At 41.9% G+C, this 26,286-nt stretch overlaps 2 protein-coding genes across 4 annotated transcripts in view; both read left to right on the top strand.

Annotated features, from left to right (window-relative positions):
* Window positions 1–12,583, top strand: part of RFX4 (regulatory factor X4) — a 98,872-nt gene extending 86,289 nt beyond the window's left edge. Inside the window, exons 17-18 of the mRNA XM_069807400.1 lie at window positions 990–1,128; window positions 11,015–12,583. Of these exons, the coding sequence (XP_069663501.1) occupies window positions 990–1,128; window positions 11,015–11,287 (412 nt within the window). The 3' untranslated portion in view covers window positions 11,288–12,583. The remainder of the gene's footprint in view (window positions 1–989; window positions 1,129–11,014) is intronic.
* A 4,927-nt stretch (window positions 12,584–17,510) lies between these two features.
* RIC8B (RIC8 guanine nucleotide exchange factor B) overlaps window positions 17,511–26,286 on the top strand; it is a 37,142-nt gene continuing 28,366 nt past the window's right edge. The window contains exons 1-2 of one of the 3 annotated variants that reach the window (XM_069807397.1): window positions 17,511–17,670; window positions 21,029–21,076. In XM_069807397.1, the coding sequence (XP_069663498.1) occupies window positions 17,581–17,670; window positions 21,029–21,076 (138 nt within the window). In that variant the 5' untranslated portion in view covers window positions 17,511–17,580. Of the gene's footprint in view, window positions 17,671–21,028; window positions 21,077–21,819; window positions 22,004–26,286 lie in introns of those variants that run through there. The other 2 variants (XM_069807396.1, XM_069807398.1) reach the window with 2 other exon arrangements.

The raw sequence follows: 26,286 nt of genomic DNA, 5'->3' as shown, positions 1-26,286 counted from the left end.
GCAGGATCTCTGCTCTCATTTTGAAGCTGCTGGTTTGGCTGGTGTAAGGCATGACATGGTGTCTCTAGAATACCGTCATAAAATCAAAAGAATAGTAGAAGTTTAAACTCTACCCAGTGTAAAAATGACATTGAACTTTCCAGAAAAAGTCTGTACAAATAACTGACTTCCCTTTCTCACAATGAATTGGTTACACTGTTTGTTTTATTTATCATGGTTTTGTGTTTCATTTCAATAGCATATATTTTAAGAGCCTTTAAACTTCTGTGCTGAATTAGCATCAAATGTTCACATGGCTACGCAAAGATGGGGAGGTTGCAAAAAGTGGCATGCATCTTCTACTAGTGAATGGCCCAGATAATGGTGGCCAACAAACACTCATCCTGCAGTTTCTTACAGCTAAGGAAACTGCTCCCTTCTTTACCCCTGGCTGTCCCTAGGCAAGGGGGTGGGATAAAAAAAGAAAGTAGGCAGGTTCTCCAACCTTAAATCCCACTCTATTCTTGAGTCTTGAGTCAGCTGTGCTAAAGCTTTATGTTGTATGTTTCAGATGCAAATTAATACATATTTCTCTCCTAAAAAAAAGGAACATCTAACCCCAGTGCAAGGAGATACCTGAACTCCACAGTGTAGTTCTTTAAGCCAAATCTTAGCATACTTCCTCAGCCTGGATAGCAATTTACTAGGAACATGGCAATAAAATAAAAGTTAAAGACACTTTCTCCTTGGAAAGTGCACAAATGAGTCTGCAATTTAAAATTAGTCAGAGAAACATGCTGAGTCTCTCTATTTGTTGTTGTGCTGAACACATCATTTCACTAAGTGGCATCTGCTTCCCAGATGAGCTGGGAAATATCTTTTTTTAAAGGTTATTTAAAATATCATTCTCCTATGCAAAAAAGTGCAACTGTATGTCTCAAAAGTTATAGAATTATTAGTGGCAATACAGTTATTATGCATACTAAGTAGTGTTTTTAATTGGATTTTAGATACACAGGAAGTTACAACTATGGTAGCTATAGCAACCAACATCCCCATCCAATGCAGAGTCAGTATCCATCCTTACCACATGATACTGCTATTTCTGGACCACTTCACTACTCAGCTTACCACAGAAGCTCTTCGCAGGTAAGTTGGATTTATTACTTGACAATGCTTGCTATAGCATTTTAAGTAAAGTTGTGCTTGTAGATTTCTTATCAGCATATTAGCTGTCTGAATCAACAAGCTGTCATCAGTGAAGTCATTGATGGTCCCTAATTTTTTTCTTTTCTAATATTACCTAGATATCTTTTCATTCTGGTGGAGATTCTTTTATCAGAAGTAGCTTTAGATTGTACTAAACTCTAAAATCTAGCAGTCTGGATCATAGGAAGTGTTTCTGTGTTAAGGAGTAACTGAAACAAAAATGAATATAATTAGTTGTATGTCTCTTATGTGTTGGGAACAGGAACAGATTCCTAACAAGAAATAAGTGTTTTCATGCTGTTGAAAGAAGATGCAGAGACTATAGTGAATTCTTCTGGGGCGTCTGCTTTTGAGAATACATATGTTTAGGAATTTGCAAAAAATGTGAGTTCTGAATACAGTTTGAAGAGCTTCAGGATGCCATTGCAAAGAGGCCCTGTTTAATCTGTATGCCATAGTCTCCTATTGTAATGCTGAGAAATTATGTCAGTAACTATTTCAGGACTATTTCAGTTCACAAAACTGAGACAGTAGAAATCAGCACAAGTTAAGTGGGAAGATGATATTTGACTACAGTTCAAAAGTCGTGATACTGTAGGAGGGCTGACTTAAAATTGGCTCACCAATTTTCTTTATTCTCTCTTATCCTTTACTGTAGAAAACCCATGAGTGCTGGTTCTGAAATGGTCTGTAAGGTCATGAGACTGTATGTGAAATGGAGCATTAGGCTTTTACTGTTTAGAAATGCTATTACCTGCACAAGGAGTTTCTTTCTACCTTCTGACAACTGTCTTTCTTTGTCACACTGACATAGATGGCCTAAATTAAGCAAGAAATAAATGAAGCAAAGCCAGATCAATACATTTGTCATTTACTCATGTCCTGGTTAACATGTTATATGGAAATAATAACAAACATTAAAATAATGCAAATATTTTTTATACTGTAGCAGGCTGTCTCTACAAGTGCAGATGTTAGATCATTTCTTCCTCTCTTGCTAGCCCTTGAACTGTCCTGAACACACATGACGAACAGCTGCACTTTAATGATCACACTTCAGAGCAAAATGATTTCAACTTGTATTTAGCATGTTCTTTCTCATGCTTCTTGTAAACTGAGATGGAATCTCACAGCAGGACGCAGCTAACAAAACCCTATCAATGTGCTCATTCTGTATTGAAAGAAGCTACAAACTGAAACCATGCTTTCAAAAATAATCTAAAAGTCTTGAACCATTTTAATATGGAATTTGCTGACATTCTTTTCAAAGCTAAGTGAGCTTCTGTAAAATGCCTGCCCTGATGATAAATCCTTTCTTAGCTACTTTTAACCAACAAAAGTTCATAATGTACTGTTGCCTGCAAAGCCTAATAAGATGTTAAGGAACTACTCTTTTTTCTAGTGGACTTTCTAAGAGGAACATGGTGCAAAGAATTGCAGTAGGACTCATGACATTGCAAAATCAAAATACAGGATGCCAAATTTGCAATGAATATATAAACAGCTGCCACTATACTGAAACCAGAGGAGATGGCTGTGGTAATACAATCAGTCAAGAAGAGGAGGCATTGACCATAACTCTTCAAAAGAACTCTTTGTTATAATCTACATTCAGTCCAAATATAGAACTCCGGCTCAACTTTAGCTGATATTCTATCATGGTCTTCAGGATCATGTCTTGGGATTAACTCCTAAGAAAAAACCTGTGTGGGGGGTAAGTTCTCCTCTACGGACATGGAATCAGAGAGAGTCCTTGTCCCAGGCAGGGGTCTGAGCTGAAACAGGCAACATGTAAAAGAGGTGGGGTTTAGGCTGCACCTATAAATTACTTTTTTGGTCTCAAAGAACACCATGTCCAACCTCTTCATGTGGAAGAGAGCAACATAGTCCAGGTTTTATCAGGTCTGTTATTTTGTGGCTATTTTCCATCCCAGAGCAATGTACCTAAAGAAAAGCAGAGAGTTCTGCTTGATTTTTTGTTTGTTTGTTTAGCAGAACTTTAAGATGGATCATTTCACAGATATGATTTACAGACCATCAACAAAAAAAGTGGAACTGGAGCAAAGGGGGTGGAGGGAATAACTTTTATTTTGTGGAAGTGGGGAACTGAACAGCTGGGAAAGGGGAAAGGAATGAGTGACCCTTTAAATTGTATTTGCCAACATGTAACATGTTGATCCCAACCTGACAATACAATGATGGTTGCATTGCATTAATTTTAGGATGTCTGCTGTGGTTTTGTCACTGGAATCCTTACAGTGGGGCTGTGCTGGGGAAGAAGTCATACAGCTGTAGATCTTGTATTATGCCCAGCTCTTGAAAAGTGCAGGTGGGGGTCCTAAACCAAGCATATCTCACCTGACCAGCGGCAAGTCCATGTTAGTGAGAGGCTTCTGGATAATTTGAATCCCCCAGTGTTAGAGGAAATGAGACAGTGGTAGTTGCTAAGGCTGGTACTGCTGAAGCACCATGTGTCACAGCTGCATGCTCATTCACACCCCATCCCATAACAGACTGGTGAGAGCCCTTGAGGTTATTGTTATCTCCCATCTCTGAGACAGTCTTGGAGCTTACCTTGGCCCACAGAGGAATGTGGTGTCTTGCGACTTCAGGCTAAATAGAAATTTTGATAAGTAGCTCATAGTTTCAGAAAGATCAGTGACTCTCAGGTGGACAAGAAGGCAAAAAAATGGAGGAGGAGGCTTGTAAAAAACTTTATAGAGGAGTAAATATTCTGCTGAAGTAATATCTGCAGATGCAGCATAAGCCTAAAACTGGCTCCTTCTGGCAGTATAGGCTGACTTAATTCCCACTGATGGCTAAGAGTCTTTTTGTTGACAGGCACAGTCTGTTCAAACCTTGGTCTTAATCCGAATTTTTTTTTTCTTTCATCAGCATCTGTGAATAGTTCTCAAAACAGTTGCTTCCTTGTAACTCCAGGCCTGATTGCTCATTTATTGACTTGGCTTACTGGCCAGGAGCCTGGCACACAAAAAAAGAAAAATGATCTGCAGATTGATTTGTTACTACCTAATTCTCTAAGCCGTAGCGCAGAAGTGCATACAATCCTACGATGCTACTCCAGCATCATTCAGAAGGGGACTGTGTAATGTGTGTACATAAACACATCTATACTGACTTTATATTTCGTCAGTTCTCTGCCTCTGCAGTTTCAGGTACCAGGTGCCAGGGTAGAAAGCAGACAACTCTGCTTCAAAGCCTCTGAGCATTCCTATCAACCTATGTCAAGTTTAGCAGAGAGGTACCCCCTTCAAAGGTAACCCCTTCACAATGTCACCACCTAATCCACCTCCACAATGTACGCTTGACTAGCTTTTGATCACAGCTTTTGTCTGCAAGTTTCACCCTGGTTGGACAGGTCTTGATCCTCTTTCAGGCTATCCATAAATATTTCAATTCCCATCATTCCACCTCTTCCTGAAACACAAAGTAATTCATGCTGCAGTAATTTTTCTTTGTAAATCACAAGGATAACACTTTTCGTAGGAAGAGTAATTAGAGCAATCTGCAGCAGTATATATTTTCATATTGTAATATATCTAGTAACATATAAAGGTGCACATCATATGAATGTGCAACACTGTATATGCAGTACAAAAAATGGCAAACATACAATGTCTGTGTAAGTACTCTAATGCATAGCTGTAGTGAATCATATTGCAGGTCCATTTATCCAGGTTCTGCCTCCAGCAATGGCCAGAAACAAACACGTGGAAGAAAAGTCTTAGAAATAGGTTAGGTAGAGAGTGGTCCTTTCACCAGCATAGCCATGCTGTGTTTGGCAAGAGCTGACCTAGGGACATCCTCAGTAAGAAGCAGTACCTGGACTTTTGTATTTTGTAGCAAACCGCTGTCCAATACCCTGTCTTTGAGCTTTTTTGTTCTTTGAGCTTTTTTGTACATATAGACTTCTTAAGGATGGGTTGTATGAAACATATATTCTCTTGTTAATTTTAAGCCTGCTATCGCATAATTGCATTGGGTGCCCTATGTTTTTTCGGTGATGAGGAATGGGGAATATTCATTCCCTCTGTATCTACTCTTGCCATTTGAGGCATAGATTTGCGTCATTCCTCCCACTTCCTTCCTGTCATCTCTTTTCCAGACTTAAGAGTTATCATCTGTTTAGTTTCTCCTGTGATGGATGTTCTGCGCACAGGAGTTATCTAACGACTGCAGGTGCACTGCAGGGCAGTCATAGTCTGGTGGGCACACAGACATCCAGTTCTCCCAATTGTGCTGAGCAGGTAACCTGCAGGAGCTGCAGCTCCCCTCCAGCCTTTCTGCACAAACCTGATCTCAGAGTGGGAAGGAGGGATTCAGTCAAGAAGCTGCCAGGTCAGCCACTTAGATTTGGGAAGCACTCCTAGATCCTGCACTGCATACAGCCTTATTTTACCTTTTCTTCCTTTGCTTTTCCAAGATGGAGTAAACCACCTCCAAATGGTGTATCTCAGGTGGAGGTACTTTAGCAGAGAGCCACAGAAGTGGCATAGCAGTGTTTCCCTTTTTGTTCCTTGAGATGCAGTTCCCACCTTAAAGACAAGCATTTTTTTGCTGCTTTTAAGCTATCTCTTGTTGCGGTCAGGAACATCGCCAGGGTCAGCTGTTCCCAAACTGGGGCTCTGTCCTCAAGAGGCACTAATCAACTTCTAGGACTGGGAGGAGCACATTTGTATCAGCAAGTGCTTGTGCTGCTGTTTTGTTGTTGTCTGATTTGGTTTATGAAGAGCATAGTTGACTTCCATGGTTTGGACGGAACAAGCCAGCCTGGAAAACACTGCAGTAGTACAATCTGCTGTTAAGCGGTAGGTTGGGTCTGCACCTTTCAGAGGCACAATATTGAGGCCATAGTTAAAGGAGCTTTAAGCAGCGTTTGTACTCTGACTCTCCTAACCTGCTCTGAGGACTGTGGTGGTCTCACATAACTTCCCAGAAATGTCGTATGAGTTGCAACACCACTTAGTTTCTCTGTTCAGTGTTGCATGCCACAATTCTACCCAACCATATCTTCGCTTCCCTTCATATGCCTCTACAGCAGGGTTTACCTAAGGGCAGTAATGGAAGAAAGTAGTAACTGGTTTTTGTTACAGTGGGGGAGCCAAAGAAATCCTCTTCCAGACAGAGCTCAAGCTTTAGTGTCCATTCAAGTTGTTCTGGCCCATCTACGTCACAAAAAAAAGAAGGGGAATAGTTCTTGTCCCCTGAGCACATATACAGTATAAGCAGTAAGAATAATATGCCCTTCCCAATAACCACTCTGTCATCAAACAGCTAGTAATGACAGAAAGAAAAAAAATACTGTCCAAATCCCACCCATGCAACAAGAATCATTGTTCCTAACTGTATGGCTTCATAACGGACTTGAGATTGTTAGAATGTAATTGAAGTAATTTTGTATTGAATGCAACAGGAAACAGATGTCTTTCTTAACTTCTTTTTAAATAATTACAAATAGCATTTTCATAAGGGTCCAAATGCCACTCCCAAAAGTACCAAAAGCACTTAGATTGACTTGAAAGTTTCACCCAACCTATTTGACAGACTAATATTCAATAAGCTTCAATTTGTGGAGGAAAGGATCAAATTAAGAGTCATAAAGATGCAATCAATCCATAGTTTTGATTATGTCATTTTTTGAGATTTTAAGCTTATTTTTATGAAGTTAATTTATAGCCAGTTCTTCACAATTGCTGTAATTTCTGGTATGAGTTATTTGCAAGTCCTAACATAGTGGCTAACGTACAACAATAACTTAAAGCACTCTGCAAAACTGTGAGCTAATGCAATGTAACGTCAGAGCCACATTCATAAGGAAAATATTTTGCTGTTTGGACAGAGACACCTTTCACCTCCATGCATAATCAGTCAGCGAGTTGAGGATAAGAATAAAGAGATTATTCTCCAACCTCACACTGCAGGAACTCAGTCTTCACTTCATGGAAGGACATATTTACCGTTGTATTTTCTAAAATAATACTAAAAGAAATTGAATTAATTTTACATTTTTGGGCAAGGCCTTAACAATAATCTGCTCAAAGTCTCCTAGACTTAAAGGGCTTCTTGTCTAGGTCTGATGGCAGCAGTAGCAGCAAGTGTGAGTTAACCCAGAAAATGGTAATTTCCTGTCAAGAGCCCTCCAACAAATGTCGCTTTTATATCTGGCAAAGATCACTAGGCCCCAGTGTTTTGAGTTCAGCATGCTTAAGCACTCTTCATTAAACCGGATGTAGAGTGTGAAAGGTGATTCAGGCAGCATGGGCAGGCATCCGCCCAGATGGCTATGCTTTGGACACTCCAACAAGGCTGAATAGATGCTTCATTGGGTGAGTTAATAGTCAGGCAGGGGCCAATGAGTACTTTAAAAATATTGTCTTTCAATAGTCTCTTCACTGTAGGGAAAAAGAAGTCACTGACTCATTTGCGATTAGCTGACCTACCATTACAAAACTTTCCATCTTGCATTCAGTCATAACAGAATTTATTGTAAAATACTAGATATTTAGAGTCCATGTTATTTTCAAGCAATTACTCTTTTTACATTCATGACACATTCATAAACACAGCTGCATCGGGTGCGCTTGATGAAAAGGAAAAGCAGCACACTGTATCCTGTCTCCTCATGCACAGCCATTAGCCCTGCCTTCTTAGTAAGCCTTAGCATGGCCTCTTGACTGCAGATAGGAGGAGGATTATCTTTCCTTTTCAGTGCATCCTGAAGTTCGTTCTGGGAGCCAAGGTTTCATTCCCCCAACGGCACAGGTTTTGTGGTTCCAAACTACCTAAAAGGCATTATGTGGATTCCCCACATAATGCCATGTACAACCAGGAGACCCACCACAATATTCCCAGAGTTTGTGTCATTCCTCTTGCTTATAGATTTAAGTTTTGCAGTCAACAAATTATCAAGTAGCAAATTATCCTGGCTGAAGCCGGGGCTTTCTCCTGGCATTTGTAAGGGGTACGACGGCAAGTAATTCCCCTGTTATATAAGTCATAATCTCAGTTTCACAGCCTCAATGGAAAATCGCACTGGGTCAGGATGGCAAAGGATTCTGTTATGGTTAACAACAGAATAGATCAATTATTGCATTGGGAATAAGACAAGAGATAATCATTGGTGTATTATGGCAAAAGTCTAGATTAATCTTGGTGTAAGTGTATTCTTTAATACAAGAATCTACAGTGACTTCAGGTATAGATCAGTTGGTAGTTAAGGCAAAGGCCATGGTAATTGGTATCAAGTAAAACACTACTCAAGACAAAGAAGAATGTTTCTAGCTTGGCTCGCATCTTGCAGCTCCACAGGTAATATACAGAAAACAGAAAGTTAAAAATGTATTATTTGTGTGGCGTGTTTTTTTCCCAACGATCCATCCTGGTCCTGACTCCTACCATCTCAAAGCATTTTGTACACAGTCATTAGTTGGACATTTGAGATCAGCCAGGAAAAACAACTTATGGATTTGACAACTATGGAAAAGGGACTTTTATTTAACTTAAGCCAACCTAACTAATGGATTACATCATGTAGCAGGAGGAAGAAAAGAGCCATCTTCTGAGGACTGCTCACCTTCTGTCTAAAATATTCATCTCGAGGTTTGGTAAATTCTTCTGGTGGCTGTAGACAGAGCACAGATGACTTACTTCTATTAGATGCCTGACTTTTTGATAAGTAAATTTAGGTGAGATGAATTCAACTCTGAAGCTATAGCGAATCACAAGACAACTTGTTTCCTCTGTATTCATTATGGCAAAAGCTTTGTGCATGAAGATGTTCAGGCAAAGGCAGTCAGCTGGCACTAGCATGAAAATTACTTTTGTGTATTGCCAGTGCAGACCCAGGCAAGCAGCATCCTAACTCTATTAGGTAGTCTCCCAAACATTAAAAATACGAAAATTGTTCAACTTTTTCTGGAACCTCTTATGTTTACTTAGAATAATTGCGGGTTGGTTGTTTTTTGGCAGAGTGCCCTGTCCTTAATTAATGAGTTAAAGGAGAGAACCATGATCCTAAATTCAAATCACCTCATTTAAAACGTCAGAGCTTGAGTTTCATTGTTGCTGGGCACTGGCAGCTCTTATCTTCAGCAAAAGCTTCTGGAAAGCCAAGAAGTCTGAAAACTTGATTCTTTTGCAAAGGAATATAAGGCTTTCTGTGGTCAGTGCCTAAGCTCTGCTGAATTTTCCTACTGAAAAGCCTTTCTCTGGCTGTATTAGCAGTACCAGTTGAAGTGTTGATGTTCCAGTATGATGCTACCATTTACCAGCCAGTTTCAGCAGCTGATGGCACAGGTAAATCCAGTCTCTGTGGCAATGAGAAGTATATGCTAAATAACACATCGTACAGCTTTGATGTTTTCCCTCTCATCTGCTAACTGGCCTGTCTCTTCAGGACACAGTGGAATATGCTACATCACTAACTACAGTATGTTGATCAAAAATAGTCTTCTCTTTCTCCTCTCTAATTAGGAGTGGCCAGCGTGTGGCTTTTGAGCTGCCTGAGGCTTGTGAACTGTTTGAATATGTTTGCCAAGGCAGGGCTGCCTTCCCGGCTGCGGTCTGAAGGGAGGCAGCAGAAACTCCTCATGGAGACATTGCTGTAATTGCCTTGGGGACCCACTTATGCAACTGATTAACCCCAGCCCCATCCGGCAGTGGAGTAATGTAATGAGACCTTTTGGGAATCACTGCCATCTCCCTCCTAGGAACAACTATGGCAGCTCTTCTCTCCATGAACCTCCAAAATACGGGGGAGGGGTTTTACAGTCCTCAGCCATATAAAGTTTTGGCACGCAGCTTGCAAGGTTTGTAAGCATCAGAAGAGGTGATAGTCCTACTTTAGTGACAGCTTTCTAGTTAAGGAAATATCACAGCATCAACAACCCAAGATAATAAAATTCTAAATTATGACACTTTTTGTAGAAGTATAAATGTGTAAAATGTAGAAGCTCTGAAGATACGTGGCTAGTCAAGGGGAACAGGGATCCTAACCATCTCTGCGATGTAGATGGATAATAGGAGGGCAAAACAGGGAGAGCCATTTATTAACCAGAGCACACAGATGATCTGCTCCTGTAAGACAGGCAATAAGATAAAATACACGTTAAGCAAACACTCATAAGCACAGTTTACTTTCTGTTGCTGGGCAGCCTGTGGCTAGAGAGGGCAAAAGCTGTTCTCTGTTTTCCTGCCTATCCTATCCTCAGCGCATCTTCCCCTTAGTGGGAGGCATTTGTTGAACTTCTTTGATTACTAATTTCCAACTGTCACTGTGAACAGCTGGGTATAGAGAGATTCTTCTTCTGCCTGCCTCTTTTCATAAGTTCTCCAATTAGCTGCTCGGTCTGAGGCCAGACCATAATATTTTTCTGCAGAAACTGGCAGGATGGCGTGTGAACATTTAAAAGGGAAGGCACCTTTCCAGTAATAAAGATCCTTTTGCTCTCCTCCCTCAAAACTTAGTTGAGTGAGCTGGAGTCGGGACATTTTATACTCTGTTTTTTACTGAATTGCAAGTTTCCAAGTAAAAGCTGTGAGAAAGAGATTAGATTAATTCACTTTATTTTTCTGCTCCCCGATAAACCTGTCAGTACCTAGCTCTTTGATAAATTAATTCAATATTTAAACGCAGTGACTGCTTTGCAAGACTTTCCCTGACACTTTGGTTTCACCGCAGGCACTAGTTATGATATTCCACCTTCTGTATGTTACCTAGTTGTTGGAGGGCTGCTACCACCAGCCCTTATTTTAAAATTAAGTACGTGGTAGATAATTTCTTGATTTATTTTTGTTTTTATTGTAGTACCCTTTCAACAGCCCAACATCAAGAATGGAGCCCTGTTTGATGAGCAGTACTCCAAGGCTGCATCCCACACCAGTGACTCCTCGCTGGCCGGAGGTCCCGGCTGCGAACTCCTGCTACACGAGCCCATCCATGCACTCCACAAGATATGGAAATTCTAGTGACATGTACACCCCCTTGACTACGCGCAGAAATTCTGAATATGAGCACATGCAACACTTTCCCGGCTTTGCCTACATCAATGGGGAGGCCACCACAGGTTGGGCTAAATGAAAATGACTGGTATCAGCTAAGCCCATGTAATTAAAAGAGTTATAAAAACTTCATGTTATGTGGGACTTTCCATGGACGTTCTTCAAGGGAGGTGAAGATGGAAAAGATCCTGGGCAGATAAACGTAGTTCATAATGTGGGCAGATTGCAGACCAGTATGACTGAATGTTCCTGTAGCTGAAAAAGATTTTTGTGCTGTTCTAGACCACTTTTTGGGCCAATCTGTGCCTTTTTTAATTCTGGCATGTGGGCCAACCCTGTGTGATGTCAGTTTGAGTGAGCCATTTTTGCCCCCCTCTCTTATTGACAAATGTTAATGAGTCTTACAAAAAAAAGTGCTGGAACGGGATCTATTTATAATTTGAGTTAAAGACAGGAAATGCACCCTTAGCAAAACTCTGTCATCTGTTCTTCTTTTAAGCTCTTAATGCATTGCTTAAAAACCATTCTGCCAAGTCATCACTTGTTCATATCAATTACTCTGTCTGGCTCCTTGAAAGACATGTGGTGGTGTAGGTTTCAGTTTACACCTAACTTTGTGTATTGATGCACCTTTCTGTTGATCCAGTAAGTTTGATCTTTACAAAAGAGAAGAAAAGACATGTAGCATTGAATTATACACTGCCTTAAGTTGACTATTGTTCTTATTATATATGTATTTGTGTTAAGTTTGCACAATCTGGAAAAATCTAACTTCTCTGGTCAGTAATGACAAGGTTAAGAAGGGACTTGGGGACTGGGAAGATTTTGGATTCAGAGCCACATATGTTAAATATGATGATATGAAGCAATTATGTAAAGAAAATGACAATGCAAACATGATTATTCATTTAATTACCTATTGACAGGTATGAAACTGTTCTCTCAATTCCTTCACGTGGTGATAATTCTATATACTTCTACAAAAGCAAAATTCAAAGCTGTGCCTTTGAACTTATTCTGTACTGTGTATGTGTGGAAGAATGTATTGTATTTTGGGGAGAATTTTTCTTAGACATTTTCTGTCAGATTTGTAGCTATTTGTGAGTTTTTGTTAGATTTTATTAACATAGCTTTTTCTTCTGTATTATAAAATGCACCAAGCAATTATGGTGGACCTATTACCCTATGGGTAAGAAATAAATAAATGGAAATATGACATCAGGCATTTTAGTAATTGTTTTGTAAATAAAATCTTTGATAGCACCCAGTGTGATGATAACCATGTTTATGCCTAAAATGGACATAAGTGTTATTTGTACAGTTGTGGAAGATATATGAGGGATTTTCACACTCAAATAAAGTTCTTGAAATTAAATAGATGCCATTTAAATTTACCTAAATACAGAAACTTCTACAAGCTGCAAACCTTCAAAAAATCTTAAATGTGACCATGTATGTTTTTACCTGACAAAGGACTTCAGAACATATATAACTGACAGCAAATGAGTAGTCCTACACCTATGCTTGCAGCCACAAACTGCTCAAGGCTGTGACTGGAGAGATGACTCTGGTTTGGTTTAAGCCCCACTGCCATTGCTCACCCAAGCCATTGTATTCACTGAGGCAGGTAAGATGTCCTATCTTCTTTACAGTACCTTGTAACAAATGTGTTGCCACTGGAATACTGGAAATGGAAAAGTCATTTTTCCTTAGGTAAGTAAATAAAGTGGCAAAATTCTCAGACTTTGTATATTCGACTAGTGGGTAAACTGGTGAGAGTTTGAGATCTAAAGTAACTAGAGGAACGCCTGGAAATGTGCAGGGACTGAGGGAGGAAGGATGTTCTAGGCCAGGTGTTGCAAGTGTCCAGGCTCTTAAATATTCAGCCAAGGTCCTGGTGGGATTTTCAGAAATGCATCAGGAGCCTATCTCCACATTTAGGTACCTGATGAAAATCTTGTTTTCCTGGGCTAGTGTCACAGACCTTCTGAAATTTTACCCCTGTCAGCTGGTGTTATTACCCAATATGCTTTTAGTTTTCACTTTTATTAAGGATAGGGGAGATCAGGCTTAGGCTAACTAACTCATCTGTTTTATTCTTATTCAAGTCGACTTCAGGCAAAATTGCCTACACATGAAGAAAGTAAGTCATGTGAGGAAGTTTTTTTAGTGGCCAGTCTTTAGCAGCTGGAGTTTTGATGCGTTTGAGACCAAAATCCTACTTTGCATTTTATTATTGAAGATGTTTAAATCAAAGCATTGATTCTGGCCTATTAATTATTAACAAGCATAGAAATATCTGCCTCATCAAGACTGTGAGAAATTAGTATGAGAAAGGCAGTGTCACTAGAAAAGAAAAATCCACTTTCTCTTCTCCAACGAATTCCAAATCCCTGCATTGCACTGCATCTGACAGGAGCCTGCTGTGACCCCGTTGTCTCATTCATTATTGCTGGAACATTGATCAATCTCTAGTTACCTGATGGACTGCTGACCACAACCTGCCATGGTCCCTCCACGGACCAGATGCATTGGTGAGACGTTTGTGGGCAGGACTGACCAGTAACTCAAAACTGGGTCTTTGGAAGGATCAGGATGGAGGTGAACCCCAACAACACTCAAAGCAAGCCAGAAACACTTCCTACATTTTTTACAAAAACTTACTAAACCAAAAAAAGTCTAATCCCCATTGACTGAAAGAGGGGAGAAAGATGGGACTATTTTGGTATACAAATGTGCCATAGCCTTCTCAGTTACCCTGACTTGAAGAGCCCAGGGAGACTGTTCAGGAAGGACGATGGATATTGGACATGGTGTCAGCTGCAGAAATAATAAAGAATTTCTGAGTGGAGAACTGCAGCACCATGTGCAAAGTCCTGGGAGAGGGAATTTTGACCAACAGCAGCACTACAAAGCTGCTCATAACAAAGAGCCACAGAACATTGTCAGTCAGATAGGGCTTTGAAAGTCTTTTGCAAAAGAGCCTCCATGGTCTGTCTTTTTTTTTTTTTTTTTTCCATTCATTTAGAAACTTGTGCTGATGCCACAGGAGTCTGAACGTGCACTTCCAACTACCTTTGAACTGCTTCCTGATGAGGGCTTTGAAATTTAAACTGGACAGTCATGGGGAGCAATATATAGATTACTGAACACAGTTCTACAGAGGTCACCATCACCATCTGCATCAGAAGCGCTGCAAGGGAAAGCAGGCCCCCTCCTCGACCACCACAGGTCAGAACCCACCATATTAATATAAACTGCCGCAGCTTTCAGGTCACAGGGGTATATACCAGGCTGTGAAGTGCAGTGGCTCCTGAGAGGATGATAACCTCTGGGTAGAATGGCTGGTTAGGGGCAGGATTCTCTTAAATCATCCTAGTACAAATTGCCAAACCTCCCGAGTCAGAGCCTGAAGCCTGTTAATTAAGCCCTTCCCTTGACCATGGTAACTGAAACTGCTGTTTCTTGCCTAGCCACATATTTATACACATATATAAAGTAAATATGTGACTACACAAATCTTTCTAAAGAAGCTTTTACACCACATGCCAAAATAGTCAATCTCATTATCACTTTCCCTTCCTTTTTTCTTTTTTCTTTTCCTTTTTCTCTTTCTTTTCTCTTTCTTTTTGCTTTCTCTTCCTTTTTCTTTTTTCTTCTTTTTCTTTTGTTCTTGCTCATTTTCTGTCTTTCTCCTTTCTGCTCACAACAAATATTTTATTAAAAGTGTGATCTTTTTCATGGGCTAAAACATATAACAAAAGATAGATGTAACATATATATCATATAATATATTGTAAATTATATATTATAGCATAACTAACATAACGTTTAATATTTTAAAATAGAGGTATACACGCACAAACATGTATGTATATATGCATACAAAAATCTATTACAATTCTTCAAGATTTTTCATTACCAGGTAGAAAAAAGACTCAGCGGGGGAAGAGCAGTGAGAACTCCATTCACTAGCATGAATCCTGTTTTTGTCAGGCTACCTCTTGCTGCTAAGGTCACTACCCTTTGACAAAAATGGCCTCTGACCTCCCCAGCCCCACAATTCTGTTGTGACTGACCCTGAAACCCATGAAATTCAGGGGCAGACATTGCTTTGGAAGGTTTAGATAAAGCTGACTAACATGGGAAGGGCTCGTGGTATGCACCCATCTGAAAAGGTCTGGCAGTTCTTTGGTAGAGGATGCAATTTATTCTGTCCCCCTCTTTCATTGAAATCCTAATCCTTCATATGCTACCTAAAGTGGAAACTAAAACGCACTGATGATGAATAACAATGTGCCTTTAAAGGGCAGTAACAGTTTTCTAGTCTTTATTTTTTAGGTTTTTTTTTTAATTAAAAAAAAGTAATTGGCAATATACAAGTAAAATGAGTGTTTTGCTGTGCTGTGTAGTAAATCTAAGCAGGCTTATGCTTTATGCTAGAATCATAAATCACAACAAACAAAGGATTATTTTTACTCTCAAAAGCTGCATTAGTGTACACATGGACCTGACTCAGAAGAAATGGTTACACACTTCAGGCTGGATTTTGTTACTCCTTGCTGTCCAATGACTGTGTTGTTCCGGTTTTGTATCTCAGTTCAACCCATTGTGGCTAGAAACCCCTAACCAGAAAATTCAGATCCTGGTTTGGGTCTGCATCTTGAACATATGCAGGCATACACCGACACGTCTTAGCACCTTCAGTGTTCCTTGGAGCCACCGTCCATCTGCAGATGGAACTTCCCTGCCCCAGTGGTATTTTCCACCATGGAACCGATCGTTTGTGAGATGAAAGGTTTCTCTTCGTGACCACGGAGTACCTCCTGATTTGCTGCTGAAGCAATAAATACTTCAAGGAGAGACTGACCGCAGCTTGCTCTGAAGTTTTATTATGATGTTTTTTCGTTAACTTCGATATATCGTTTTCTGCTATCTGGACAATGAATTTTGATTGTAGGGCACCCTGAGTATGGAAACACTACATGTGTTCTCAGTGTAGTTTAAACCTACGGTCTTGCAGAGCACTTCAGAGACACAGCTCACCTCTGCTCTGTCGCCGCAGGCTCTCGCCCAGCCGCGCTGGTGCAGCCCACCCTCCCCTCCCAAACAAAACACGGCGGCAGCACGGCACTGGCATCTCGCCTCTGCACTGCCCTGGTTGTTCACACCCACAGCAACACCCTCCAAAAAATATATCAACCCCTCTGTGAATGGATATGCAGGCAGTTTTGGGAAGGTGGCCATGCTGCCGCATGGGGGGTGGTTCTTCATAGACTCAGCATCATTTAGGTTGGAAAAGACCTTTAGGATCATCGAGTCCAACCGTAAACCCAACACTGCCAAGTCCACCACTAAACCATGTCCCTAAGTGCCACATCTACACGTCTCTGAAATACCTCCAGGGATGGTGACTCAACCACGTCCCTGGGCAGCCTGTTCCAGTGCGTGACAACCCTTTTGGTGAAGGAATTTTTCCTAATATCCAATCTCAACCTCCACTGGCGCACCTTGAGGCCATTTCTTCTTGTCCTATCTCCAGCCACCTGACAGGAGAGACCAGCACCCACCTCACTACACCCTCCTTTCAGGCAGTTGTAGAAAGCGATCAGGTCTCCCCTCAGCCTCCTTTTCTCCAGACTAAACAACCCCAGTTCCCTCAGCTGCTCCTCATATTGTGCTCCAGACCCTTCACCAGCTTCGTTGCCCTTCTCTGGACACGCTCCAGCACCTCAGTGTCTTTCTTGTCATGAGGGGCCCAAAACTGAACACGGTACTCGAGGTGCCGCCTCACCAGTGCCCAGTACAGGGGTACTTCAAATGGACGTGGAGAATTTTCGTGTACCCCCCCCGACCCTGGCGGGTTGGACTCGAGAAACAGGGTTTTGTTTTGCTGCCAGACGTCAGGCGAAGCCAAACCAACACGGTGTAGGTCGAGCAACCCGAGGGCGCTCTCCCGGCCGCCGTGGCCTCCTGGGACTCGAACCGGCGGCACTCCCCACCCCGCTCCGCTGCCCTTCTCGCCCGGCTCCGCTCGGAGCCGCCCGGCGCGGCCTACAGCACCCATCGTGCCCCGCGGCACCAAAGCCCCGCAGCTCCCTCCGCGCCCCACCGCCCCTCTTCGCTTGGCATGCTGGGACGCGTAGTCCTCTCGCCTCAATCTCCTGCCGGCGGGCGGGCGGCCAATAGGAAGGCTCGGAGGTGCACGCCGCCGCCCCCTCCAGCCAATTAGCGGGCGAGCGCTGCCTGCCAGTCAGGGCGGTTTCCGAGGCGGGGGAGGGGGGAGCGGTGCGTCACGCGGGGTAGGAGGTCAGGGCGCGGCGGGGCGGCGGCGGCTGCTGCCGGCGGAGCGGAGCGGAGCGGGCGGCGGGCATGGAGCTGGGCGCGGCGCTGGAGGCCGTGGAGGGGCGCGGCGGCGGCCCCGAGGCCGTGGAGCGGGTCCTGGCGCGGTACAACGAGGAGGTAACGGGCCGTTGGGGAGGGCGGGCGTCTCGTCTTGTCTCCCTCTTCCTCCCCCACCCCCCCGGCGGTGTCGCCGCCCCGTCCCGCCCTCGGCAGCACCGCCGGCACCGGGCCGCGGGGGTCCCGGGCTGGCCGGGGTTCTTGCCGCTGCGCCCCCCCGCCCTGGGCTGGGCTCTGCGGTGGGTCCCCAGCGGTCACCGCTTCTGCTGCCGTTCCCCTAGCTAGCGGCCTGCGCCCGGTACGGCCTCGGCGCTTCCCCGTGCGGTACCGGGGTGGCGAGCGAGGGCAGTGCCCAGGGGAAGGCAGACTCTCCCGGGAGCACAAAGCCAGCGGTGTCGCCGGTAGAACAAGCCCGTTGCCAGGCTCCCCCCCCCCCCCCCCCCCCAAGCCTCTTGTCCTGCCTCTACTTGATCCCACCAGCCGGGTAGTGTAGCGAGTTGTGGGTGACCAGGCTGTTCCACAGCCTTAAGTTTGCCTCAGAAGTCTCTCGACCTGCCTAGAGCTCTTGGAAGAAGCCGGACAGGATAACGCCGGAGCCTGCTGGATGCCGTCGTCGCGTACCTGCTCACCTGCCCGAGGCAGGCAGGCCCTTGTCGCCGGATCTAGCCGGCCTGAGGGAGAGCGACCTTCGCACCGCTTCGGCGGTGACCGTGTCCTCTGCAGCGGGAGGGGACCTGCGTAAAACGGTGTAAAACGGGCCAAACCTTACTTGATGGTTCTGCGTTTCTGGCCAAGCAAAGGGGAAAGGGGAGACGGCTAAAAGCAGGGTTACAACAGGTTGGGCTTTTAATGCTGACAGGTATTAAAGAGTACCTGGTGTCTGCCGCCATTACAGCGTGATATGTGTACGCCAAGTCAAGAAGTGAAGGGATTTCCTGGTAATGTTGCGAAGTAGAAACTGGAGTGAAGCTGGGTGTTAGGTGGAATTTTACTTTTTTTTTTTTCTCCTGCTCTGATAGGGACATTTTGACACCTAGGTTTTAGTAGAGCAGTATAGTCCATTTCTAAAGATCATGTCTCAACCCATCAGGTGTCTGTCCTTTGCGCAGACGCTTTTGTGACTGGTACACACCTCTAAAGCTGCTACTGGCTCAGAGTTTGGCCTTGGATGTAATTTAAGTGCAGTTGTGTTGACGTAACTGTCTGCTGAAATTTAGTAATCTGTTACAGGAACAAACATTCAGGTTTTTAGTTAAAGATTCCTAGCCCTGTGATTAGGAGAAAAGCCAAATGAATGTGGATTGGTGTATGGTTATTCTTCAGCCTCCAAGAGATGGCTGGAAGTTTGCTGTCTTGCGTGCAATATGTTTTAAGTCTAACAATGGCGGTAACTGATATCTTCACTCAAACTTGAGCTTCTAGAAGCAGCTTGAGCAACAGTCTTGACGTAAGCTGCCATTGTGCAGCTGCAATTCAAATGTAGAGATTGATGCAGGTGCAGGGCACTTTCTCTGAAGGATTGGTAGATCTAGAGTTCATTAGACACATCTAACTGTTTTAACTCACTGACCTCTAAGGTACAGAAGAAAGATTCTGACTGAGGAAGCCTTTTATCTCCTGTCTTTACTCTTGAAAGTGACCCTTTGTTAAATGTGTTCGGTCAAAAAGCGTGCACAAACATAGTTTCTTAAGTTTGCTGTACTGGATTTTATGCCTTCTCAGCAGCTTCCGCAGATGAATTATTTAGGCTTAAGTTGAATTGTCGAGGACAGAGTGATGGCTGGTTTCGATTCTGGCATTTCAAGTCTTCAAATGAACCCTTGGAGTTATGTGTGTAGCTAAATACCACTTTTGAAGTGGGATGGGAATCTTCTAATACTGTCTCAATATGACATTTCTCTTAGTGTGTTTCTTGTTAAGAAGTTTGCCTCAATGTTTCCTACATCGCTTTTCCTGTGCAATGCATTACTAACTCAGATATATTGCCCGTGGGCTAGCAAAGAGTGGGAAAAGTGCTCCAGGTTCCCAGTCTTTACCCATGCCTCTTCTGGGGTTTAGGTTTCCTTAGGTTTTTTTCCAAATAACAAATTAAATACACTTTAATTGAAGAGAAAGGATGGACTAAGTGTAGTTTTAAGGTGCAGGTGGCTATAGAATAACTATAATGAGAGAAAGTAATAGGTCTGTTCTTGCTTCTCTATGCTGTCCTGTTTGCAATGATTGTTCCAAATCTCTGCTCCTCCAGGGCTTAGACTACTTATGCTGTTGCTAGATTTCTTTTGTAAATTTCCAAAAATGTTCATGTGCAAATGCAAAGATTGCCTTCTCTTGGTTAATTGCTCATCATTTAATGTTCACTTGCTTTTGGCTGGCATTCTGCTGAACTTGTGTGGTTCAGTGGTGTTACAGGGAGCCCTGTAAGAGAAGGGCAGGGAATTAGTTTCCTACCATCCTCAAGGATCTAACTGATATTGGTAACCCTTTATGGTAGGGTAGATGTCCAAGGCTTTTCTGTGAATTGTGAGCTTGTGTCATGAAAGGTAAGAGGCCCACTAGTGCGTTATGGAGGGTCACTTTTGTTTTTCAGTCACTTGCATGATGTAGCAAGTTGTGTATTAGAAATAACAGAAATTGAGGTTTTAATTTTTTTTAGAAGCTGTTCATCATGCTTAATCATTTAGCTTGGAAGTTTTAAAATGTCATTAAAACAACTGTGCTATTACTGCTGTTTTCTTTGACTGGCAGAATGAACTTCATGTCGTATGAGTAATATTTCACTAATAACATACTTCAGGATACTAATGTAGAACTAGAATCAATTACTATTTGAAGTGTTTAACAGGAAATAAGTATTCCTTGTTAGACCATGTCTATCTTGTATTTAACTGTACCAGAGAAACAAATACCTTGGTAATGTGTTTTGGAAATTGCCACGATATGGAAACAGGTAGTTTTTGTAGTAAGGATTATTTAATTTGTACTACTTGTTTTCTGGGCAAGGTTATACCACGGTTCTTCTGGTTTGGGACGCTTTAAAGTGCAGTCAGAATCTGGTAAACAAGAAATGCTTGGGGAAGAGTCTGAGTAATAAGGTATTTGTAAAACACAAGGCTATAGCTAACATTTTTCACCCTGTGAAGTGCCATGTGCGAGGTTGTTACCTTGCATCAGAAACACAGCCCGCAGATAATGCCTTGCTCTGCACCAGTAATAATTGTGGAATTGTTGGTTGGACCTACTTATTAAAGCTCTTGCTGTTGGGTAGAACAGGAAAAGGGCATGAGTTGACATGGTTATGGCCTCATTATCTGAAGCTGGTTTTAACCAGACTCCTAAATTTTTATAATAGTTTTGCAGGTGTTACGTACTTAGCAGCTATGTTCATGTAACAAATCCAGACTCTTCTCTTTCTTTACAGAATCGGACTATTTTCAGATTTGATCCAGCAGATGAAGACAAAAGAAAGGTAAGTAAAATAGGCTATCGAGCTTCATACCTGCTCTGGTTAGAAGTATAAAAAAGTAAAAGCAATGTCTTAATTTAGCTGCCATTGTGAAATGGTGCAAGTAGTGATTATAAAGTTCTGTTTTAATTTTTGTTTCTTCAGTGCAAGAGACATGACAACTACCCATTCCCCCTTTTTCTGAACGAGAAAAGCAAATTCCCCTAGCAAAACCCCTTTGTCTTGAATAAAAGTAATAACAGAAGAGCCCATAAATAATTTTGTTGGGTACAGATTTGGGATGGGGTGAAGGAATAAAACTCTTTTGTATCTACTGAGATAAAGATTTTGCAATACATTTTTCCATTTTCTCTCTTCTCAGCAGGTAGCAATATCACAGATGTATTTCTTGTGTATGTTAGATACTTAGATAATATTAGAGATTAAGATCAAGGGATAAGTACAGAAGAAAGCTATGGAGCTGTAAGGGAGACAGAGCTACTACAGAAGCCTGTTAATCCAAAGGTAGCTGTAAGCAGCAGAATGTGGACTGTCCATGTCAGGTTACAAAGATGGGAGGTGTTTGTGTGTTATAGCATGGAGCTGTACAGGTGTGTCAGGGCTTAACAGGTCCCTTGAGATCCACCCACAGCCTTGCATTTAAAGCTTGGACGTTGATTTTTTTTTAAATTCTTTTCTTTTTCTGTTGTTGTTTTTATGGCATAATATCTAATGACAAGACCCTTCCTTTCTTTTCTCTAGTTTTTGGGCTGATTTGCATATTTTTTCAGAAAATGTCCATTAGTGAATGAGGCTGCATGTTTCTGCTATTTGCAAAATAAACTCGGAGCTTGAAATCAGAATTGCAAGGTTCCTGCAAGGATACTTTGTCTCAAATTGGACACACATTGATTCATTCCATGATTTTGTGCAAAATCTAAATATTTTCAGGTATTAGGTCTTTTTCTGGTAGAAATGGGTGGGATGATAAATTTCTCTATCCTTTGCATTTACAAAACCATCAGTTATGTGTACTGTAATCTTAAATTACAATTCTTCATTACACAGATGACTCGAAGACCTATTAGCTTCGCTTTATGGCTTTACTTGAAGCTGATGTTCAGTAATGTGGTGATGGACTTGGTGTGTCCTTTTTGATCTATAGAAGAACTCAGATGGGATCTTGATTTGATTTTCTTATTGTGTTTGTGTTCTTCCCTCTCTTTCCTCCCCATCCCTTCCACCTCTTTTTACATTGAGAATGAGAAAGTGTCTTGTCTGGAAAACTGAATACTAAGTAGAGAACATAGGAAAGGAGAATAGATCAGAAACCAAATTGGCAAAAGCTAAATAAAGACAATGAGTGTTGAGGGGTGTGGAGGAGTGTATGACTTTGTGTGTGGTTGGGTTTTTTATTGGTTGGGGTTTTTTTAACAGCTACTCAACTGCACATGCTCAGTATCCTTAGTATCTGTAAAACATTGAGCACTCTCATTCTTCAGTTAAGGTAAGAAATAAAAATGCTTTAAATTGAAAGGTAAAATAGTACATGCTCTTGCTAAGAGCAAACTACTCAAGTTGTCACCAAAATTAATGGGGGTTGCTCAAAGACTGCATGATGTAGCCTTATGCTAATTCAGAAACAAGTTCCATTTTTTGTTTCGTAAAACCAAAATACACTTAATTTGATAGTATTTGCAGTTCTGCTGCTGGTAGCTTAGAGTGATTGCAGTGAAAGAGTCTAGACAAAGGATCACAATCCATAATGAGTCATGTAGCAGACTTGAAGTTCATGTATGGGGGCAAATACAGAGGGACTTCAAGATTTTGTCTTTGGTTTCTGGTGCTACTGGAAATTTGTCATATAACCTGATGAATGCAATACATACTTCTTACCAGTCTCTTGCTGCATATTGGGTTCCTTCACGCCTAGGAGTAAATTTGCTTTTAGTTATTTACTCCAGCAAGCCTCACAGACTTTCTAAGTCATTCATGTCTATGCAAGAGTGCAAGTAAAAGATCAACAATAGCAATGGAAGTTTTTTCTCTGCCTCACCGCACAGCTTCAGCCATGACCTTAGAATTACAGCAGGGTTCTGTCTATAGTGTAATTGTATCGTAACATAGGTGTAACTGTGCTTTATGCTTTTCTAGGTTGGGTACTGGTAGGGAGAGGACAATCCGTATACAACAGTGATGCTGTAAAATATGAAAGACAGAAAGGTCAAAACTGTGGCTTGACTGTAGAAGCTGGGTAAATCACACAGCAAAAGTTGTAATGCCATAATACAGCTATCAAATCATGATGCTTTAGGCTGTAAACTAATGAAATCACCAGTGAGTTTGGAATACTGAACTCCAGGAAGAAGGTAGGTTGTGTCCTCTAGAAGGCAGGAAGAGGTAATTCTATCAAGCTTGTCTATCTGGATGTAGCCACAGGACTTTAATAAATCACAGGATGATAAAACCCATGAGATTGTAATGTGAGCTGTTGCTTGTCCTGGTTGTTTTGTTTAACGATGTACGTGTCTGCATTGGCTACATGATGGGTACTATGGATATAAATCAGTTGGCAACCTGTGTTGTACCGAGTGATCTACTCGGATACCAGGCAGATCAAGTTGGTGCCATTCCTTCTTAACTTGTCATATACTAATAAAAAAACAGGAATTTCTGAAAGCCTGTTTTCAGTTTGTGTCTGTAAACAGCACAGAAATTGCCAACCAGAGGTAAATGTGTTTTGGAATAGCAGCTGAAATTAAGGCAGTGTGGTTGCTTCAGAGGAGCTTAACCAGCTCTTAGAAATCTAAAATATTTATTTGTCTCAGCCAGCCAAGAAGTTCTTGACAGTGTTTTGCTGGAAAAGGTTGAGTCTTCAGAACTGCAACACTTCACAGCAGGGTGGCACGGTTGACACAAACAGTTGGTTCTTTAGTTCTGTGCTAGAATCAACTCCAGAAAATGAATATCTGGTAACTTGACTGGGCAGTCACCTTGGAGAGTGAGGCGTAGTGTCTCCCTCTCGATGTGGCACAGCAGGCACTTCAGCTCAAGCCTCACATGTACTAGTACAAAGAGGAAAGGTTTTTTTAGAACCACTTTCTCATCATTTAATAGCTTTGTTCTCCATTATTTATACCTTGACGTGTCCAAATGCTGCTCCTGAAGTAGCAACACATTTGTGCTGTTTACAGACTTAAAATGGTAAGAAAATCACAGCACTGTTGGTGTCCTGGAAACATCTATCAGTACTGATTCCCTAGTTAGCCACGGCATTCCACAACTGGAAGGAGCTACAGCACCATTTGCCTAGGTGATATCACAGAAAAAGTAAATCTATCCAAGATAGCAAGCAAGACTGACTTTTTACATTAGATGAAGATGCTGAGTTTGGGGGAGGAAGGGAAGAAAAGGAAGCAGCAGCCAAATGTAAGAATATTACTCATAAGCCATATTCTTACCTGAAATGGTAGGGTCTTCACAACTGACATAATTCCTGTTCGACTCCTTATGTTTTGTCTGCTTCACCTCTTGTAGTACTTAAAACATCTCGTTTCTACTCTACTGGCTCCGGCTTACTGTCTTACTGGGTCAGTCCTGTAATACAAATCTTTAAAGTTGAGATCAGTTTTCTTGATTTATTGTTCAGGTTCAGTTTGAACATAATGGATCAAGGTCTCCTCTACTGTGAAGAAAATCACTAAAACAATCTTTTCCCCTGCATTGCTGAATGTTTTAAAGGTGTTGAAATAGGTGATGGTAAATCATATCAAATGTATTGCGGGACTTTTCTCTCCTAATTAAACTCATGATGTAGAGAGATTCCTTAAGGCTGTGGACTGTACTGTATTTGAACTTTGGAAGGATAGAAGCAGTAAAGTATGTTGATGGAGCAAGATGCTGTCACGCTCTAAGTCTCAGAAGAACGTCATTATTAGATAGTGCTCTTGACATTGTGACACTTCTGGGAGGTCTGAAGGTTCCTGCAGCCACAAAGGCACAGAACTTTTCTCCTCCCAGTAACTTCGTTGCAAGCTTGTAAAGTCTTTTAGTGAATGTCCTATAAAAATATTAAGCTCAAGCGCTCCTGTGGGCACACTGTGTGGTATCTTAGTATTAATTGTTGTTGTTATTGTTCTGACTTCACTGAAGCCCCTTAGGGGAGTGCCAGTCTGTAAGAGAAGAAAAGTTACTGAGTGTCCTTCATTAATACTAAGCATTTGTTCTAATTCCCTCTGGTCCTGCCCACTCCAATCCAGCATTTTTTAGTTTTTACATCTCTTAAGGTTTATGTCAAGCCAGTGAAACCCATCTCTCCTTTTAAAACCCTTCTTTCACCACTGGGTTACAGAGGTTATAAAGGGTTTTCCCTCTCCCTGTTCAGTGGGGAGGGCAAGGAGGGCTGCTGAGAGTGCAGCTATGCAGAATTTCACCTTTCTGTGACTCTGAACCAGGTGTTTATCCCACCGGTTCTGACATGGGTTACTGTGCGTGCTCCTCACCTTACCGGTGGCGTACCGTCTAGCCTAAGCTCTCACATGTCCAAACCTGCGACTTGGAACTCTGCCATGTCAGAGCTGGCAGGTTCCTGCCAAACAGGCCACCCTCCCGCTGTCGATACGGGCTGAGCAATGAAATTCTGAAGTGAAGCAGACTGAATCCTCAAGGAATACAAGTGCGCACCTTCCCTCCCTGCCCACATCTGTCCAGAAAGACTAGGCAAAAGTTGGGCATGGCCTTTTCATAGGAGGTTATCTAATTGTCCCATTATTCAGCACAGTTGATAATAAGCATTACATAAATGTTGTCTTGACTTCCAGAGAAAATGAAGTCTTGAACTAACATTTCAAATACTCTTGGGCTTACTTTCTTAATGCCTTGGATGCTTAACTCTGAAACCTAATAGCAGAATAAAACAATTATTTTGTTATTTTAATGCTGTTCCTGTTAGCAGAAATGATCAGCCAACATTCTTATTCAGCATTTCCAAGTTATGCCTCTTTGCTCCTGGAATCTCTTATCTCTGACTTGCCAGAAACATAGCTTCTCTTTGGTTTTCTGCAACATTGATTTGCATAATCTACTGAAAATATAAGAAACATGTAAAATGCTTGATTTTGCCTTATATGAGATGGAGACGGACTTGTGTTTTAAGAGAAGCTTCTGAATAACTTTGAGGGCCACGGAAACTTAAGAGTTGTTGTAAAAATTCATGTGTGGTTCATTGTGGTTAC

The sequence above is a fragment of the Haliaeetus albicilla genome, chromosome 19 (assembly GCF_947461875.1).
Source record: "Haliaeetus albicilla chromosome 19, bHalAlb1.1, whole genome shotgun sequence".
Classification (NCBI taxonomy): domain Eukaryota; kingdom Metazoa; phylum Chordata; class Aves; order Accipitriformes; family Accipitridae; genus Haliaeetus; species Haliaeetus albicilla.
The sequence above is the reverse complement of the archived record's forward strand: the minus strand, read 5'-3'. Positions and strand labels throughout refer to the sequence as shown.